Source organism: Lacerta agilis, chromosome 5 (assembly GCF_009819535.1).
Source record: "Lacerta agilis isolate rLacAgi1 chromosome 5, rLacAgi1.pri, whole genome shotgun sequence".
NCBI classification, from domain to species: Eukaryota; Metazoa; Chordata; class Lepidosauria; order Squamata; family Lacertidae; genus Lacerta; species Lacerta agilis.
Genome location: NC_046316.1, coordinates 82,905,339 through 82,925,170, shown reverse-complemented (window position 1 = coordinate 82,925,170; position 19,832 = coordinate 82,905,339). Strand labels below are relative to the sequence as shown.

At 43.1% G+C, this 19,832-nt stretch overlaps 1 protein-coding gene across 6 annotated transcripts in view; it reads right to left on the bottom strand.

Moving 5' to 3' along the window:
- NLGN1 (neuroligin 1) overlaps positions 1–19,832 on the bottom strand; it is a 609,345-nt gene that overhangs the window by 435,818 nt on the left and 153,695 nt on the right. For 4 of the 6 annotated variants that reach the window (XM_033150670.1, XM_033150671.1, XM_033150672.1 and 1 more), the window contains exon 2: positions 17,074–17,913. In XM_033150670.1, coding sequence (XP_033006561.1) covers positions 17,074–17,566 — 493 coding nt within the window. In that variant the 5' untranslated portion in view covers positions 17,567–17,913. Of the gene's footprint in view, positions 1–16,493; positions 16,554–17,073; positions 17,914–19,832 lie in introns of all 6 variants that reach the window. The other 2 variants (XM_033150667.1, XM_033150668.1) reach the window with 1 other exon arrangement.

Sequence of the window (19,832 nt, the reverse complement as noted above, 5' to 3'; positions counted from 1 at the left end):
GCAATTAAATAGTCCTGAGATGGTATGTTTGATGTTGCTGGGACCAGTAATGGTGTTGTCCGGGTTTATGTGGCAGCAAAGTTGGCATCTGGGTTTATTGCAGGCTCTGGTACCAGTGTCCATGTTGAGTCCTGTTGTTGTATTATTGTGGGTGAGGAGTTGTTTAAGACTTTCCTGCACCATGGAAAATCTTTGTCAAATAGGCTGCCCTGTGATGATGGACTCTCTCCCCATGCCCTCTTCAGCCCCGGTTTTCTGAGGGTGAGCCAGTGGTGGGACGTCTTCTCCAGCTCAGAATAAAACCCAAGGTGGAGAAGAATCCATGGGCTTCTAACATTCTTCAACCTCTTTTGAGGGATATATAACTGAGCCTGTATAGCTGAAGATTGTTTCTGGACCTGAGCCTGGAGAAGTTCACCAGCAAGTGCACTTGCAACAGGCAAGCAAGTTCCTAATGCAAACACATGGTTTGGTTCTGGTTTGAGGAAAAAGTTATGGTTTGTGCTGGGGTAGCCAACATGGTACTCTCCAAATGTTGTTGGACTTCTCATCAGTCCCAGCCACCATGTCCAATTGTCAAAGATGAAGAAAGCTGTAGTCCACCTACATCTAGAGGCCACTACTTCAGCAACCCTGTTAGAGTAAAACTGTAAACTGTGTGTTGTTTCTAACCACAACTGAAAGCTTCTAATCTCCCATCATGCACTAAGAAGGGGTCCTTTAATGAGGGAACATGTGAGCCCAAGGTTCATGCCTCCCTGTGCTCACAGTGGCAAACCATGGTTTCTTGTGTCTGAATTGGACCAAAGTGTGCAAGAGGTAGATGGCCAATTATTTATTCCATTTACTGTTCATCCTTTTTCCCCCTTCCTAAAATGACTTCTGAAATGTTAGTCTGGAGTTTATGTTTTTGGCAGGGGGGATAAAAATAAGCTTTATGAGTTTCATATAATTTTTGAAGGCAGTTCATAGTCTGTGCTAAGAATTCCTGACATTTCCATTAAAATAATGTACAGGGCTTTAGAGCTGCACCAACTTCGCCTCTGCCAGTTTATAAGGATTTTTGTAATGTGCTCCAAATACATCATTATCACCTACAATTATAATTGCCGCTTTAATGAAATAATTACAAGCATACCACAGCAGATGCACAGATATAATTATCATAATTGCATAAATACCTGATTTTCAGCTAACAGTTACTTACAAGGAGCCTCTTGCAAAATTGGTAAAATGTCATCTACAGACACTTGTCAGCAAATGAGTGATATACATTTATATTTATTTATATGGCATATGATTTCATCCTATTAAATATGCTGCCTTCCCCCTGCCCCACGCCCAGCCAAAAATCCGTACTGGGAAGTTTTATAACAAGCTACCAAAACCATTATTCGAGTGCTTGGATTTTAAGTCTATCTGAAATCCATCACTTAGCTTCATCAATGACCTAAAAAGACTCCCCATTGCCCTCATAGATACAGAGCACCATAGAATTTGGCTCAGCATAGCATATCCAACATTAACTCAGTTGTTCTGAATGCGTTCTGTGAGTTCCTTGCAAGCTTTTTAGGGGTTTGCCAATGTGAAAACTAGTAATTAAGTCGCCAACCATCTTGCCCACCATTTCTATTGAGCATGTTATAGAGCAGGGGTCGGCAACCTGCAGCCCATGGGCCACAAGTGGCCCATTGGGGTCATTTAAATGGCCCACGAGCCACCCCTGAACCTAGTCACCCGCTCAGCGAGTCCCCACACACTGCGCTGAAGCAGCACAGCGCAAAGTGGGGACTTGCTTCTGTGGTGCCAGAAATTACATCTGCGCAGACGCCCAAAATTGCATCTGTGCAGACGCGATCTGGCCCACGGAGCGATCTCTGCGGGAGTGAACCAGCCCAGGCGAGGTAAACCTTGCCGATCCCTGTTATAGAGTTATAGAGGGACATCTCCATTCATGCTGGCAGAGAATGAAGCTATATCTGCTACACCATCCAGCATTCCAATTAACACTTGACATTGCTGATTTGCTCCTCCCCGATCCTTTTTGCTGCTACACCGCCCTAAGGTAAACCAAGGCCATTCGATCCAGGGTTCATAGTTAAACTATCTCCTCACTAACCACGAGACGTAACCAAGAATCCAATGTAATTGCTAAGATGGAGGGCAGCAGTTATTCAAGTCACAAAAAAAGATGCCAGGGCAGATAGTGGTTTCCTTTCACTTCCATCATTTACAGGTGGGTAGCCGTGTTGGTCTGCCATAGTCAAAACAAAATCGAAAATTCTTTCTAGTAGCACCTTAGAGACCAACTGAGTTTGTTCCTGGTATGAGCTTTCGTGTGCATGAAGAAGTGTGCATGCACACGAAAGCTCATACCAGGAACAAACTCAGTTGGTCTCTAAGGTGCTACTAGAAAGAATTTTCGATTTTACTTCCATCATTGGAATGTTTATCAGCATTCCAGTGGTGGCATTTCATTCTGAGAACTTCAAGGAATGTTTGTGGATGTTCCATCACACCAAAACTGTTTTTCCATGTGAAAACAAGGGAGTTGCTACAGACCTCCAAGTGTTCCCATTTTCCAGGGACGGCCCTGGATTTACAGAACCCGTCCCAGTTTCCGATCTGTTCCCAGAATGTCCCACTTTCCCTTAGGACATCCCTATTTTCATCAGAGAAATGTTTGGAGGGTATGGAGTTATGCAGACCCCGAGCCAAGGAGATAAGTAACTATACAACCTTGAGATGACATCTAAAGGCAGCACTGTATAGGGAAGTTTTTTTTAAAAAAAATATTTGATGTCTGATTATGTTTTTATATATGTTGAAAGCCACCCAGTCCAATGGACGCAGTATAAATTAGTAGTAGTAGTAGTAGTAGTATTAAATAGAAAGTCCCTATTGTCATATGAGAAATGTTGACAGGTATGGTTCTATAGGCAACAAACAAGGGGCACAAGACACAATTTATAAAGCAAACTACAGTGGTGCCCCGCTAGACGAATGCCTCGCTAGATGAAAAACTCGCTAGACGAACGGCATTCGCTAGTGGAAGGCTGCCCCGCAAGACGAAAAAGTCAATGGGGCTGCCTCGCAAGACAAAAAAAAAATATTATTATTATTTTGGCATGAAAACCTCCGCGCTGCATTGCCGCTTCGCTAGACGAAAAATTCGCTCTACGAAGACACTCGTAGAACGAATTATTTTCGTCTGGTGGGGCACCACTGTACATGTATAATAAGCACAGAGACTTGAATGCAAAGATTACTCATAACGTGTAATTCCGGTTGGTAAGTACAGTGCTGCACTTCTGACAGAAGTCAGGAAGAAGCTATGGAGTCAAAAAACTATAGAGAAAGAGAGAGAGAGAGAGAGAGAGAGAGAGAGAGAGAGAGAGAGAGAGTATAAAGATGACTTCATTCTGTATGGATGCAATCCTTAAACATGACTTCCTTAGTTCAATATAGACAGAAAATAGAAATGGCTGGCATTTTCACATTTAGTCTGGCAACAATACCATCAGAGCATTACCTTCCCCAGAAAGATGACTCCACAAAAGCATTTAAGCATTTTATGTTATTTCAAATACGTGGCATTAAACGATCTCATGTTTTGGGGGGAAACACGGCCAGCTGATTCTAATGGCTTCTGATTGTGACTGGATGAAAAGGGCTGCACTAGACGTTGTTTGGTTCATAATCTTACAGTGTGTATTACTACCATAATAGCTCAAAAGGAAAGGTCTCTGTGGTATTTAAACAATAAAAAGAGAAAGGAACGGAACCTGGAAAAACCAGCACTTGAAACATCAACAACAAAATGAATATGTCTGGTAGTTTGTCACTGCACTGCTGGAGATTATGAGGCCAAATGCATTTCTGAAGATCTGCCAGAATGAATTGGACTTCAGAGTTGTGTGAGTGTGTGTGTGTGTGTGTACGGAGAGAGAGAGAGAGAGAGAGAGAGAGCCCACGTTCACACCACACATTTAAAGTGCTATGATACCACTTTAAACAGTCAATACTTCCCCCAGAGAATTCTGGGAGCTGTAGTTGGTTAAGGGTGCTACAAGTTGTTAGGAGACTCCTATTCCCCTCAGAACTCAGTATGGTTTAACCATTGGTCCCACTCCACAGGGAACTCTGGGAACTATAAATTTGTGAGGGGACAGCTGTGCCCCAATTTCTGAAACTAGAATCAGTCCTGCCTTCTTCCTGAGGTGGGGAAGGGTTTCTGAAAGCCAGAAAGGGCAAACTAAAGAATTAAGCTAGGCTATTTTGTAAGACCACTTCCACCTGTGTGAATCTGCCAAAGCTCTGAGAGTTAGGGGTCACCGCAGAAAAGGCCCAACAATCAAAATTGGAGCAGTTGAAGGGGTATGGTATAACCAAGCAAGTGCTAGAAATCACCCCAGAACTGGTCCTACTAAACATTTTCCAAGACAATAATGCCCACTTACACCATAAAGAACTCATAACCCATCTACTCTCAGCAGCCAGAAACTTCCTAACCAGACACTGGAAAGACCTGTCAGGAGTAAGCATGGACCAATGGTACCAAGTAGTATGGGAAACAGCCCTACTAGAAAAACTAACCAGTAAGCTGAAACTGACACAGGGATGAACAGAAGAAGACACCTTCACCCCAGTATGGCTCCCCTTCATCACATACACAGCCCAACAAGACAATGACAAAAATCTACCAACAGCATACAAATCAATATGGCTAGCCTGATAAAACACACACACACACCTCACTCACACAGGAAACCAAAGACCACCACAGCCAACCACAAATGAACAATCACACCCTACGCCAACCCCGACCTCTCTCACTGCCAAAGGACCACAAGCGAACAACAGAGAACCTACACAAACAATGCTGACACCAAACCCTACATATATTAAGTAAAATAAAAACATTGTCACCCCACCCCACCCATCTCCCCATCCCACCCATCAACGGTCCTGTTGATATCGGTGGAAATCCTCTAAGCAAATTCTGGGTTCAAACCAAGGTATTTTTAAGGTTAATTGTGATTTTAACCCATCTCAGTTTGATACAGGCAATGGCTTTCAAAAAAAATAAATGTAAAGAACAACAAATGCATAAATTAAAAAATAAAAACACTGGTTTGGACCCAAAGTAGGGCAGAACTATTTCTGGGCACTTAAGGAGTCGGAGGTCTTGTTGAGCAGGAGCCCAGCCCATGCCACAAGGCAGCTCTGGCTAAAACCAGAGCAATTTCTGACGTGGCCTTCTGCTCAAAGAAGGTATTAAAATACCATTGATCACATTTAAAGTACCACTTTGGGTCATGTTTTTTCCATCCATCGTCCACCTCTGTATCCATTCTTGAATACTAGGCTCTTAGCTAATGACCTGCCTTCTGCCAAGATGTCTCTCTTTGTGTAGAATCAAAAGTCCTGTGTCTTACTAGGAACACTATATGAGCTAGGGATGGAGGAGGAATCCAATTAAAACAGATTTATATATGGAATTCAGTGGTTCAAACCTTGCCCATATTGGACTGCCTCTTGCATGTCTAAGTCACTCGTGCATTGTTAGGGGTTTTTTGTTGTTGTTGTTTTGCTTTTCTTTAAAATTTAACTAATTATATGCCATGTTATATGCAGAGTTTTATGAAAAACGTGTATTTCTGCGGTACAATTTTCAAAGTATTGATGCTTAAGTCTTTTTAAGCAGTTATGTACAGTACATGGCTGTGTATCTTTGGTTGCTGCAGAAAACCTGGAGCCTACATGCGTGCCCCTCAATGCACTTAAGGCTCCCTGCACACAACCAGTACTCTTGATTTTTGCACGGTGCAAGTTGCACTGCTGAAACTGATGTGCCTTGGAATGTATGCAAATCCCCACCCCCACCCCCCACCCCCGTGCATGAAAATTTAGAACAATGCAGGATAAACTGCAGGGAGGAGACCGAGCCAGCAGGTGGCATCCTGACCCATACCGCTGGCTGTGCATAGAACATACCCCTGTAACATTACTAGACTTTTCCAATACGCTGTGGCTGCAGCTAGAATCCTTCTAGCACAAAAATGGAAACAAGAGGAATTACCGACGGTAGAAGAATGGACAGTGAAACTGACTGAATACGCAGAAATGGACAAATTGACAGGAAGAATCCGGGAGCAGCGGGACCAGAAGTTCATCAAAGACTGGTCAAAGTTTACAAATTATTTAAAAGACAATTTACAATTGAATACGTTAATAGGATTTCAAGAAGCTTTGTAGTTAATTTGTAGAGTTATCATTGTAAGTAGAATAGAAGTAAAAAATCTTTTTTTGTTTGATAGTGGTAAGCAATGGTTGATTTAAGAAGTATAATGCTAAGATATAAATTAGAAAGCCATGTGAAGGGGTTGAGGGAAGTCATGGTTTGTTAGCCAAAGATGATTGTAAGAAATTTTTTTGTTTGAATGTGATATTAATTGTAGTTTAATATGAAAAAATAATAAAAATTATATTTAAAAAAAAGAACATACCCCTGTAACACTCCTGAAAGGGACTAAAGGGAATCAGTTTGCACTGCTCCAAAGTTACTTAGCACATCGTGGTGTGTGATTTAGCAGACTGCGAGGAATAGGAAACATTTAAAATAGTCGTCACCATTATAATCACCTGTGTTTTCTCCTCTTCCTCCCCCTCTAGAACTACAGAAAAGGGATGGGGAAGGGATATACCGGTATACTAATTCTCACTAGACTCCATTAGACAGACAATAAGGGAGAAAGACTATGTTAAGATCTGCCAGGACGAGCAGTTTAGCATGCAGGGAATCTCTGGCTCAGCCAGCTGATTTCTGGCTCAGCCAGCATTAGGTCCCCAAACCCAGCTCAGCTGAAGATATGGCAGTGCAACTTGTTCATCCGGGCTCAGCCATCTGAGGTGAAGCTGGTAAAACCAAGGCCAATTCATATAAGTAATTTCTGATACAGGGGCATGGGGTGGGGTGGGGGGACTTTGGCTGAATCCCAACCAGGGGTCTGCTTCTGTTGTTGGGTTGTTGTTGGTTTTTTTTGCAATGGGTAAAGCAATAATTACCCTCTGTCCTCAATTTAGAGATAAAACAGGCCGTGTGTGTGTGTGTGTGTGTGTGTGTGTGATTGAGGCCGCAATCCAAAACACACTGTGGAGGGAGACTATTCAGCTCACTCACATGGCCTGGCAACCTGTTTCCCCTGTTTCCCCTCTGCTAGGCCTAGGAGGAGACTCTTGACTGCAAGAAGATCAAACCTATCCATTCTGAAGGAAATCAGCCCTGAGTGCTCACTGGAAGGACAGATCCTGAAGCTGAGGCTCCAATACTTTGGCCACTGCACGAGAACAGAAGACTCCCTGGAAAAGACCCTGATGTTGGAAAAGATTGAGGGCACAAGGAGAAGGGGATGACAGAGGACGAGATGGCTGGACTGTGTTCTCGAAGCTACCAACATGAGTTTGACCAAACTGCGGGAGGCAGTGGAAGACAGGCGTGCCTGGCGTGCTCTGGTTCATGGGGTCATGAAGAGTTGGACACGACTAAACGACTAAACAACAACAAGGCCTAGGCAGAGAAGCACCATCTGCCCCACTGCTGAATGGGGCACACTTGATAAGGCGACCCAGCAGAATGCCTCAGCATCTCTCCATTAGCCCAGCATCAGCATTGCTGCACCAAGACAATAAGGAACTTTGCATTGGTCCTGGGAGTTCCTGTTGCATGAATATTTCCTCCTAACTCATGGAGGAGCAGCTCCATTTCCCCAGACAGTATGCATTAAGAGACCATAATTGGGGGGGGGAGGCCTGTGGGCAGTCCTTGCACAGGATTTAAAGGGCCCTCTGGCATGGGTGCAGATCTGCTGTAGCTGCACTCATTGTTTGCTGTAGGAAAACAGCAGGTGACAGATTCCCACTTCACTGTTTGCCCTCCTAATGCGGGTCTGCATAATTAATTAACTTTGGGCAAATGTTATCTGGAATTGGAATGGCAATGTAGACACAAGAGATAAAAAGGGGGGAGAGAAGTTTCAGAAAGTCATTCATTGGGAGGAGATTTCTGAAAGTTTACAAAGTGGTTCCTGAAAATATTTGCAGAATGGGCCCATGAGAAGATGATAAGCCTTCAAAAGTCCTTTTTATTGTGCATTCCTGGGACTGGAAACCACAAGAAAGGAGCGTGGCCTTGTGGTCGAATCCTGCTCATGGGTTTCCCACAGGCATCTGGTTGGCCATTTTGAGAACAGAGTGCTGGACTAGACGAGCCGTTGGCCTGATCCAGCAGGACTCATCTTATGATTTTATGTTTTATGCTTAGGATACTGTTGGGACAGTTCTACACAACGTCACTTTCAATTCTGTCTGTACCTGCAAAGGCTTTTGGGGTGATCATCGTGCTTCGTTTCCAATCAGCCCATGTCCTGTAACTTCCTGATGAACTCCTGCAACTTTTTTGTACCACCAGTGTTCTGGCTTGCTGTTATTGGCCCTGCCCTCCAGACAGCAATGATCAGGAAACATTGGGGAAGCAACACAGAGCAGCAAATAGGAATGATATGTGGACAGCCCTGCCTAAATCTACCACTTAAGGAGCAATCCTGTGCACAAGAAGCTGGCAAATCAATGTAAACTAAGCCCCGGCATAAATGTACACCGGCTACAAACCATGTAGGGGAGGGGAACATGTGTTGTTCTTGCCCCCAAGATCCCTGGGTGCAGTTATTCCCACCCACTCCCCTGCCCATAGCAAACACTCCCCTCCCCTCCTGACCTTCATGAATTCGGTATGAAGATCTGAAGGGAGATCATAAGATCATTTGGCTGAATCACCTACAATATGCTGCACTAACTCTATCCAGTTGTTTTGACATCATTAGCAATACCTTTTCCTGCAGAATCCAATCCTGCAGCTGGTTCTTCTTGCCTAAGTGTAGAACAGGCAACTACCACCACCATCATAATATAAATCACAACTCCCATCATCCCTAGCTAACAGGACCAGTGGTCAGGGCTGATGGGAGTTGTAGTCCCAAAACATCTGGAGGGCCGAGATTGCCTATGCCTGGTGTAGAACCTTACATTTGTCCCTATTGAAATTCATTTTGTTCGTTTCAGCCCATTTCTCCAATCTGTGAAGGTCATTTTGTATACAGATTCTGTCTTTGGCGGCATTGGCTACCCCTCTCAGCTTGGTATCATCTGAGAATTGGATGCAAATCCTCTCGATATCTTCATCCAAGATGTTTATAAAGATGTTGAACAACAGTGGGACCAGCACAGAACTCTGAGGCACCCCACTTGTCACTTTCCCCCCAGGATGATGATGAACCATTCATGAGCACTCTTTGGGTTTGGTCAGTCAACCAGCTACAAATGCACCTAACAGTTATCTTGTCCAGTCCAGATTTTGCCAGCTTCTCCAACAAGAATACCAAAGAGGACTTTGACAAAGGCCATACTGAAATCAAGATACACTACATTCACAACATTCCCCTGATCCACAAAGCGTGTAACTCTATATAAAATGAAATGAGGTTCATTTATAGTTTTGAGCATTTCATTTCCTTCTCACTTCAATGTTTACAGTTCATCCCACACACACCAGCAGGTACACCCATACATGCAACTCAGGGTAACTCTTCATACATCTCATGAAGTGGGTTGTAGTCCACAAATGACTATGGCATAATAAGTATGTTCATCACAAGGCACACTGTTGTTGTTGTTTTTAGAGCTAACTCTCTTTCAGATCTCCCTTCCATGTCTCTTTGTTGTCTTTAAGAATGCTGTTGATAGAAGAACTGCGTTTTCCCCTGCACTGTCAAATCTTGAAGAGAATGTTTACCATTTAGAGATTGCTCTTTTAGATGGAGTCATGGATTGTTCCATTCTTCAGAGACCCATACGCGCTCTGCTGCACACACAAAGCTCCAACTCAAGGAAAGAACCTGAGCATGGGAACAGCTATTATGAACGGAGCTTGCCCATCTTTTTGTTGTCATTATTAAAAATGAATCGGGGTGAAAGTGTTGTGGAGACAAAAAAAAATTGCAGCTCTGAACACATTTCAATCAGTTTTGCCTTCATCTTCAAATATATATATTGTGGGAAGAAGCAGTCCAGAAGCAGTCCAGAGCAACAGCAAGGACATATTGCTTTTACCATGCACACACATATGCACTAGCGAAGGCAGGACAATTTGCAGAAATGTATTGTATTCTGCTGTTTGTCATGCCTAGCCTGAGAACGGAAATTGAAAATAAGGAGTCATAATGACCATTAAGTTTTAATGATCTGTTTTCCAGCTCCCTATTTAAATAATTAAAATGAACATTACCCATGATTATAAGATGGTTACAACAAGCCTCTCAGTGTTGCACTCATTTTGCATCACCAGCGCTGGAAAAAGGCTGCAGTCTCCAACAAATTAAGAATTCGGAAAGTTCCCTCGTGCCAAGTCTATTTACCCACCCAGCCCAATGTTGTCTACTCTGACTAGCAGAGTCTCTCCCAAGTTCTCAGCAAGATCACGTCCTGCTTCTTTTTGCAAAAGTAGAAATGCAGGATGGAACCCAGTTCCTTCTGCATGTAAATCATGCGCTCTGACCACTGAGCTATGGCCTCGACCTTCAATTGCCAGGACGGTAGCAACCCTCCATTTGTAGCCACCTTCAGTCGTTTCAATGGCAAGGATGGTGCTGTAGACATGAAGTCAAATGTGTCTCTTCAATAAAGCAAACGGAGGAAAGTTTGAGAGCAGCGAAGTGGATCACCTGCACCAGCAGACAGTTCTGGACAATGGCCTCTAACTCTCTATATTCTGTAAGAACCCCATGAGAATAGATAAACTGGATTGTGAAAGCAGTGCATTTATGGAAATTAAGGGACAATGGGAGTAGAATGGGGTCAGGTCTTTGGCCCCACTGACACATGGTTCCCCTTGGCACCGCTGTCCACTGGTCAGCTTAGATCCTTGAGAAAGGGAGGTTTTCACACATCATCTTCTATACATTAAGTCTTCTGCAGATCCCAGGAACCTAATTGTGCAGGCTTCCAAGACCTGAGGAATCCTTCATACACAGAGATCTAACACACTAACACAAGGATAGCAGGGTCCAGGTGGAGTCGTGCATTGTATAAGGTGGGGCAAGGAGTGCAGACCCTTGCCCCACCTTATAAAAAAACTAAAAAGCACTGCCATGGTGCAGGCTAAGGAGAGGGACTCAGTTTTGGTGATTTTGCCTTGCCATTCCCTGTTGCTGCAGAATGCCATTTTAATACTCATAAGATCCCCAGATAAGTGTACGAACCATTGGCTCTTATCTGGCTTCATGATGATACAACATAGCTAAGAGTTTTGAAGCCAAAACAGCAATGCTTCATGCCTTCAATCTGGCATCTTATGAAGTTGGGGCACCAGCAGTAAGAAGGGCTATGATTGCTACAACGGTAGCTCCTGTCAGAACCAACAGCTGCTACAGTCACCTTGCGACTCCATCTCTCCCCAGATTCAATCGAAAATGGAGAGATGGGACAGCCCCTTCAACAGCTCTGTTGGAAGACCAGCAGCCAGAACTATGAACTAGCAGAAAAGAAGGAATAGAAGGGTAGAAAGGGGTGGGGTGGGTGGTGTGCTTTAATGCAACCACGCCCCGCAAATGACCAAATTTCAGTAAAGTAATATGAACCACCTCTCCCCATATAAACCAACCCATAGTTTGTGATTATCTGAGGCCCCTCTTTGTGTACCCGCTCAACAGGGAGGTGTGGAGGGTGGCTACACAAGAATGGGTCTTTTTAGTGGTGGCTCCCTACTTGTGGAATGCTTTCCTCAGGAAGGCTCGCATGGCTCTGTCATTTACATATTTTTAGGTGCCAGGCAAATACATCCCCTTTTTAACCAGGCTTTTGGCTTTTAACTATCAACAGCCTTTTTGTAGGGGTGGTAAGTTTCAATGTAGGGGTTTATAAATGTTGGTTTCGATATGTGTATGTGTTTGGTTTTTGCTTAAAATATTGCAAGTCGTTTTAAGTAGCCATGGCAACAAAAAGCGATCAATAAATTTAATAAATAATAATAAATAGCAATAAACCATGACTTAGCCCTATTTAGATATAATTGGGGGGGATTAGGAGAGCATTTAGAAGGAAAGTCACTTTATTCTTTTTTTTGTCTTCCCCTCAGATTCAACTACTCCTCAACTACACACACATCCTCTTCAACCTTCTCATTTCCCTTTTGCTTTGGGATTAAAAAACAGAGTCAGGTACACATTTGTACATTTAAAAGTAATGGCACCCTGCATCTTTATTTATCACTATGTAAAATCAATGCCTGGTAATAGAAGGCGAAAGTCACTCAGCTAATTACACATGCTTGATGAACAGCATAACAACAGCCATTGCTGCACTGCACGTTTGTCAAGGCATGTAAATTACTGCAGTTATTCTTATTCAAAGGAGATATGGGGCTGCAAGATGAGGATGTTTAGAAGAACACCCTAATTTTGCCCTGGCACACATTAGTTTGGTCATCTGCAGCCCCGGAAGTTGATACACAACATCTTCATGACATCAAATATAAAGGAAAGGCCACAACAAAATTAAGGTTTCTGAAATAAATATTTTTCATTAGCATTCTTGCAGAGTCTACTGAAGTTGAGCAAACAGTAGCCATATATTTTGCGTCTGAAACATTATTTGGAAGGCCTAAAAGACCTTCAAAGTGGTTAGAAGCCTCTCTCTCACTGTAGCAGCTATTGGTTCTGAAAGGTGCCACAGGAAAGTGGAGAGCCCCATCATAGCTATCTCCCCTGAAGAGCTGCAAGAAGAGTCCTGCACTGTTGAACAGTAAGCAGATGGGCAAGCAAAACAGATTAGAACTATTGAACCCAATTGAAGCAACAGCTGCTGCAGTCAGCTTGTGGCTCCTCACCATGTAGAGGCTCTGTTGAGGCCTCCTGTGTGAACTGGGCCTGAAGTAGGCCACGTTAATGCCTGGCACGCCACATGGACAGAGGCTATAGGTGAATGGCTACTAGCAATATGAAGGGTGAAGGAAAACATCTTAGCTGGTAGACTGGAGCACCACCATTTAATTCATTATTATATTTTTAACAAATGAACAACCACCATTCAAACTTTTTGCCTTGGGCACAAAAAAAAGCATATGTTCCTGGTGAAGCTCAGGGAGCAGAAGCAGTGTCCTCAGATACATGCCCAAAGCCTCCTCGGGCATGCAGACATTTTGCAAAGTTCTCCAGATCTTTCCCCACAATGTCCACACCCAGATATCCAAAGCCTTCCTTTTTACAATGTTTATTGTGTCTATTTTCATTTTCCTCGCCTTTTCCTGTCTTGCAAACACTAAAATACACTTAGCTACTAAGATATGCTAGCTACCAGCTCACATTTGCATCTATAGGCAGATCTCTAATTATTATTTAAATAATGGTTTTGTGCATTTACGCTTCTAAATAGCATAAAGATGGCACACGTCATCGTGTTTACCTGCTAAGGCCACAATCCTGGGCACATGTACCTGGGCGTAAATCCCATTGAAAACAGTGAAACTTATTTCTGAGTAAGCATGCAAAGCCTTATACTGCAATACATGTCCTTAAAGAAGTTAAGGAAGCATTGATTATATTTTATTTATTTCCAGGAGCCCATCTCCATCAAAGAAGAGCCATATATCTACTGCAGAACATCTGTTTTGCATGCAGAAAGTTCCAGGTTCAATCTCTGACATCTTCAGGTAGGACTGGAAAGTCCCCTGCCTGAAACCCTGTGGACAGCATTGATCTAGGTAAAGGTAAAGAGACCCCAGACCATTAGGTCCAGTTGCGGACGACTCTGGGGTTGCAGCACTCATCTCGCTCTATAAGCCGAGGGAGCTGGCGTACAGCTTCCAGGACATGTGGCCAGCATGACTAAGCCACTTCAATCCATCAATTTATTTATTGCATTAGCCATATGGCCATAGCACATAGTAAAAGACCAGGCAAAGAATACTACAGATACAGTTAAAACATTGGATGTAAAATCGTGCTGGATAATACAGATAAAATAGAGAACAATAGCAGGGCATGACGTCGGTGTCCATGTCAGGAAGATACATAGGACTAAGGCTAAGGCAAGTTAGCCGAAAAGGTGGTCCTGAGTTTCGGGGCCTGTAATGTATAGATGGCCACTCCACGTGAAATCAAGGGGTTGGCATCTGCCAGTAAGTATTTCATGCGGTCAACGTCCCTGGTGATAGTCGGCGGGATTAGAGGGAAAAGCCTAGGTCTTATTGAGACATATAGACTAAGCCACTTCTGGCGAACCAGAGCAGCGCACGGAAACCCCGTTTACCTTCCCACCAGAGTGGTACCTATTTATCTACTTGCACTTTGACGTGCTTTAGAACTGCTAGGTTGGCAGGAGAGGATCTAGAGGGATGCACTATTAGTCAGCTCCCACCCCAGCCCACTCCAAATATATATATATCCAGGGGGGAATATTTTTGTCGATAGATTCGACAATTCTGAAATTTACACCTCTAGGTGGAGGAATTGCATGACTTGATGGCTCTCCCACATCAATCTTACTGCTCAAAGGCAAAACAAAATAAAAAATTCTTTCCAGTAGCACCTTAGAGACCAACTAAGTTTGTTCTTGGTATGAGCTTTCGTGTGCATGCACACTTCTTCAGAGAAGATAGCAAATTCTTCAGAGAAGATAGCAAATTCTTCTTCAGAGAAGATAGCAAATTCTTCAAAGGCAGATAGCAAATTAGAGAGGAGGTGGTTTTAGTTGCTTCAAGTGAGAGAGTGATCAAGCATGCAATTGTCCACCTACATTCTCAAGTGGTACAACCCCAAGACAGCTGTATGATGCGCTTTTTCTTCACGTGTAGGTTTGCCTTCAACAGTCCCCATTCTAGGCAGGCTCCCTCACACATCTAAATCATAATAGAAGCAGGTGATTCAGTGCTTTCGAATTCCAGTACCTTGCGAACCAAGAAGATAATTTCCCCGTGTTTAAAAATGAAACAGGTAGATAAAAATGTATGCGGTTAGCTTAGCAATCTCCAAACATTCTCAAAAGCATTTTCTCGCAGATCCTACCATCCCGGCAAGAAAGATCCAAGTTGTATGAAAGAAAAAGTAGCTAAAAACAGGACCTTCCAGATCATAGTGACAAAATTATGCTACATTGATTTCCTATATTTAAACCAGTCTGGCTTTTAAAAATTGTGTGTGTGTGTGTGTATTAGATAGAAAACTTCCAGAAAAAATGGCACAGTACAAATAATGTAAATGAAGATGCAATAACCTTCACCTCCCCCCCACCCACTTTTTTCGTATCACAAGTGATTGCTTTTCACAGTAGTTAGTTACACCACCAATAGGATTAACGCCAAGTTAACTCATTCCCATCAGGAGTGCCTACCTATGCACAACAGATTGTAGCATAATATCCTTGCCCCTGTGGTGCAATCAATGGACGATTAATCCATGCATTTCAGGATTGAAATTCATACTTAGATTTCACCGGCTGAACATTCCCCGCCCTCTGTAATCAACAATATAAATTTTATCGCTGAATCCTGGATCTGAAATTTTGCATCCGAAACAGTAATACAAAAGGTATTGGAAAATATGAGGAAATTCAACTTTGGAATAAAACTCTTAGAAATCTAAAACGCTCCCTTGAATTTTGAAAAACTGAGATCCTCTTTCTTGCATCGCTACAAGTGACAACTAGGGATGTATCCACCTCTGGTATATTTGCAGCTTAGATTCAGATATATGCAGTGGTAATGAAGTGCAGCATAAACTACCCTGTGCATTTCTGCTCCTATATAAATTATAAAAATAATAAATGCAGTATCGCCATATCATCCCAGCATATAAACTAATATTCAACATTTCTACTAGCTCAACAAGAAAAGAAAAGGGGGGGGGGGAAATTGCTATGTGAATTATAACTAATCAAACATATGAACACTTCCATGGCAAATGCAAATAAACAAAAAAAGTTTCAGGCGATCCACAGAGGTCCAAGGTGTGAACTCACTGGACAATATGCGACATCACTGTCCACAAGGGGACAAAAACACAAACCACTTCTGAGCTTCACTCCTCTAACTATCAAGACTAACGTGAAAACAAACTCTCAAATCTGCCAGAACAAGAGAGGAAGGGAGCAAGATTCAGCCTTTATGCTTCCAGAGGGAAAGGGGGAATAGTTATTCTTTCATGCTGCTGTTTTTAAACTTCCCCCTACTTAACCAGTTTTCAAGCTCATTGGTTACAAGCTATATCTTCTCCCTGCACTACAATAATAAACAACAGCAGTCTCGTTAGTTTGCTTTTTTCCCTTTTAAGATGCACTAACTCTGTCTTCCTCTGTACGGTTTCCATCTTTCTTTCTTTCTTGTTTCTCCAACCCAGTTTTCGATTTTATTTTATTTTATTTATTGGTGCCCACTTTATACATACCTCCTTTTCTACAAATTTTCTTGCCGGGTTTCCTTGCACATTCCTTGGATATTCTTTTGACTGAAAAATGAATAGAAGACTAGAAAATAACATGGAGCTCCGTGACAAGACAGTAGGAGCATGCAATACCGCTAGCTAAGCTCAAGATGGGCCTGTCTTATTGGCGTCATTTATTTACTCGGTTGAGTGCACAAGAGTCCCGACTCCTTTGGCCTACCCATGCAATGGATCAAGATGTTGATGCATCTTTCCCCAGAAGTCAATGGGTGGGAATGAGCATTAAGGTACCAACTTGGACCTAAGAAATACACGTGCTGAAGGACGAGGAAAATGAGTAGAGACAAGATCAGAGGAGAAGGGACGGTAGTAGAGGCTTAGAACTGGTGCATACATAGAAAAACCACATGCATAGATGTAAAATAAAGTAAAAGGGGAAAAAAGGAAGTTGGGAGGGGAGAAAAAGCTGGCATGCAGACAAGAAAGCCGTGCTGGCTACCAGTACACATGATTTAATAGTAAAGAACTTCAATAGGAAAGTCGAAACGAAAAGATCTCCCTGCTTCTCCTGTAAATAACTCACCATCCTCAGTTGGGACATATATATTCAGATAGAGGCAGTCTTCGTTCTGCTCTTGCACGTAGGTAGAAACTATATCCAAGTTATTAGTAAACCAGACAGGGAGCATGACTTCAGGTAACCTGCCCTCTATAATGTTTTGGGGACACACCGGTGCAAACTGGGTGGCGTTTTTGATATCTGGCCAAGGAGACGGCGGTTCAGGAGGTTGGAATCGGCGCTCCCCGACCGGAGGAGCTGCGTACGGCACCCCGAGAAACTGGATGACCGGCCCCAGAATTTCATTGTTCAACTCCTTCTTCATCCCCCTGACTTTCCCGAAGCTGGTGGTCACCACCGGGTCGGTATCATCCAACTTTTGCGACGAGACGGCGGCGGCGTGAAGCAAGAACCCGAGTATGCAGAGGGTGAAGGTGGCGTCCAATCCCATGTGCAGCAGGCGGACCAGCATCGCTCTCCACACGCAGTTCAGCCACATGGATGTTGGGAAAGCCATGGTCCAACATCAGTTGCCCTGCTGTGGTTGGAGCAAACCTTATTTGTATCCACTCGGTGGGGAGGGTGAGGGTGAAGCAGTGCTCTTGGCAAGGGAGCAGGGAAATGAAATGGATGGCTCGATCCTCCAGAAAGGGAGCCCGTCAGAAAACTCTCAAAAGCCTCTGCACACGACAGGCATCTCCCCGTGACTTCATTCCCGCAGAGGCAGCATCTTCACTCAGCCCTATTTGTCAGGCGACCTTCAATTGCCCATTCCGTTTCCCACAGTTGCGATATGAAGAGAGCATCCCTTTACTGCAGATTCCCCACTTACAAATCAATTCCAGTTAGCTGCGGGTCTATATCCTGGAGAAAATGAAAAATAAATCATTAGCGTGAAAGAGCTAATATGGGCAGAATAATAACTAGATGTTTTACAAGTTACTGTACACATGCATTAATAGTTGCTGGAGCCACGTGAAGTGAAATGGTACAATAAGTAGTTTATGGTTCCACGAGATGACAGGTAAAAAATACTGATTGCCAGGTTATTTACGGCGTCACCTGCTGAGTTTGTGCAGGCTTTCAGAGAAAACCGCAGCTTTTGAAGTCTCATTTCACGAAAAGAAACATATGGATTCAAAAGCCGGATTAAATGTGTTTTTAATGTTGCATTTCTCTATACGTCTCAAAGGGGCTCGCAATCAATTTTAAACTTGTTACCAGAGGATGGTTTAATAGCAACCACAAATCAATTATAATTTTATACAACCTTAAGAGAAGCAGTAAATACAATGTGGACCACAGAGTTCCCAGTGACCTGCAGAATACTCTGAGGGCATCAACAAACAGCCAGGGCTGCGTTTCTCTCTGCGTTTATAACTGTCTCAAAAGAACAATTCTGAAATAAACTCTGAATCCGCCATTGTGGCAAAGGGATACAGTGCCAGTGCAACTCAGCACACATTTTAATGTGCCAACGGGGTGCCTTGATTCGATGGCTCTCGCAAGCATGCTGCTACTGCAAAGGTCAGGAATCCCACCCCTGCTGGAAGGTGGGAATTAAACAACCAACAGGGGTGGAGCCAAGCTGTCAATCTTCTCTGTTAGTGGCTTACTGGAGGAATGTCCATGGAGTGAGAAAGTGCAGAACTATTGGCCCAGGTTTCTTATAATTGGTATTGATGCTTGTGTTATTTTGGAGGTTGCTCTGGGTCAATTTATGTGAAAAAGCAACTAAAAATGAGAACACCATCACTAATTATAATAAGAATGATTTATTTTGTTTTGGGAAGCATGCGTTAGGGAGATTTCCCATTAAATGCAAACCAAATCAAATTACCTTCTCACCTCTAGCCTTCAGCCAGATGCCTACCATGTTGTGGTTAAGAATCCCAAACCCTGGTTTGGATTTTGCAGGTAAGAGCACATTACACTAGATTATTTATAGTTACAGGTAGGTAGCCATGTTGGTCTGCCACAGTCAAAACAAAATAAAAAAATAAAAAAAATCCTTCCAGTAGCACCTTAGAGACCAAGTAAGTTTGTTCTTGGTGTGAGCTTTCGTGTGCATGCACACATGTGTATCTGAAGAAGTGTGCATGCACACGAAAGCTCATACCAAGAACATACTTACCATATTTTTCGCTCCATAAGACACACTTTTTTCCTCCTAAAAAGTAAGGGGAAATATCTGTGCGTCTTATGGGGCGAATGGTGGTCCCTGGAGCCGAATTGCCCAGGGGCCAAAAGAGGATCGTGCTTTTTTATTTTACAAAGAGAAAAGAGGGTGTTGAAAGGACCCCACTGATCAGCTAGAGATTGGGAGAGAGATAAGAGTCCCCAGCTCCCTTTCAGCCCCGTCCCCTTGCCCAGGCCTCCATTGTTGAATGTGCTGCAGAGGGAGGTTGTTTGTTTCCCAGCAACATGTGACTGGCTGATTAGATTATCTGTCTGGAAACTGTAGAAAAGGCTCCCTTTCCTTTAGAAGCTGCAGAAATGTGAGTTGAACCCCATAAAAACAGGGCTTTTCCTCTTTGCTTTTCCCCTTTGCAAAAGGAACTTTGCTTTTCCCCCTTTGCAAAAAAAGCTGCAGAACTTTTAGCTGATCCTCAAAAAACAGGGCTTTTCCCTTTGCAAAAAAGCTGCAAAAATTTTAGCTGATCCTCAAAAAAAAAAAAAAAAACCCAAAACCCAAGGCTTTTAGAGGAGGAAAACCAGAAAAAAAGATTATTTATAGTGGGAGTCACCAGACAGACAAAAGACAGCTTTGGTTCCTATCAACT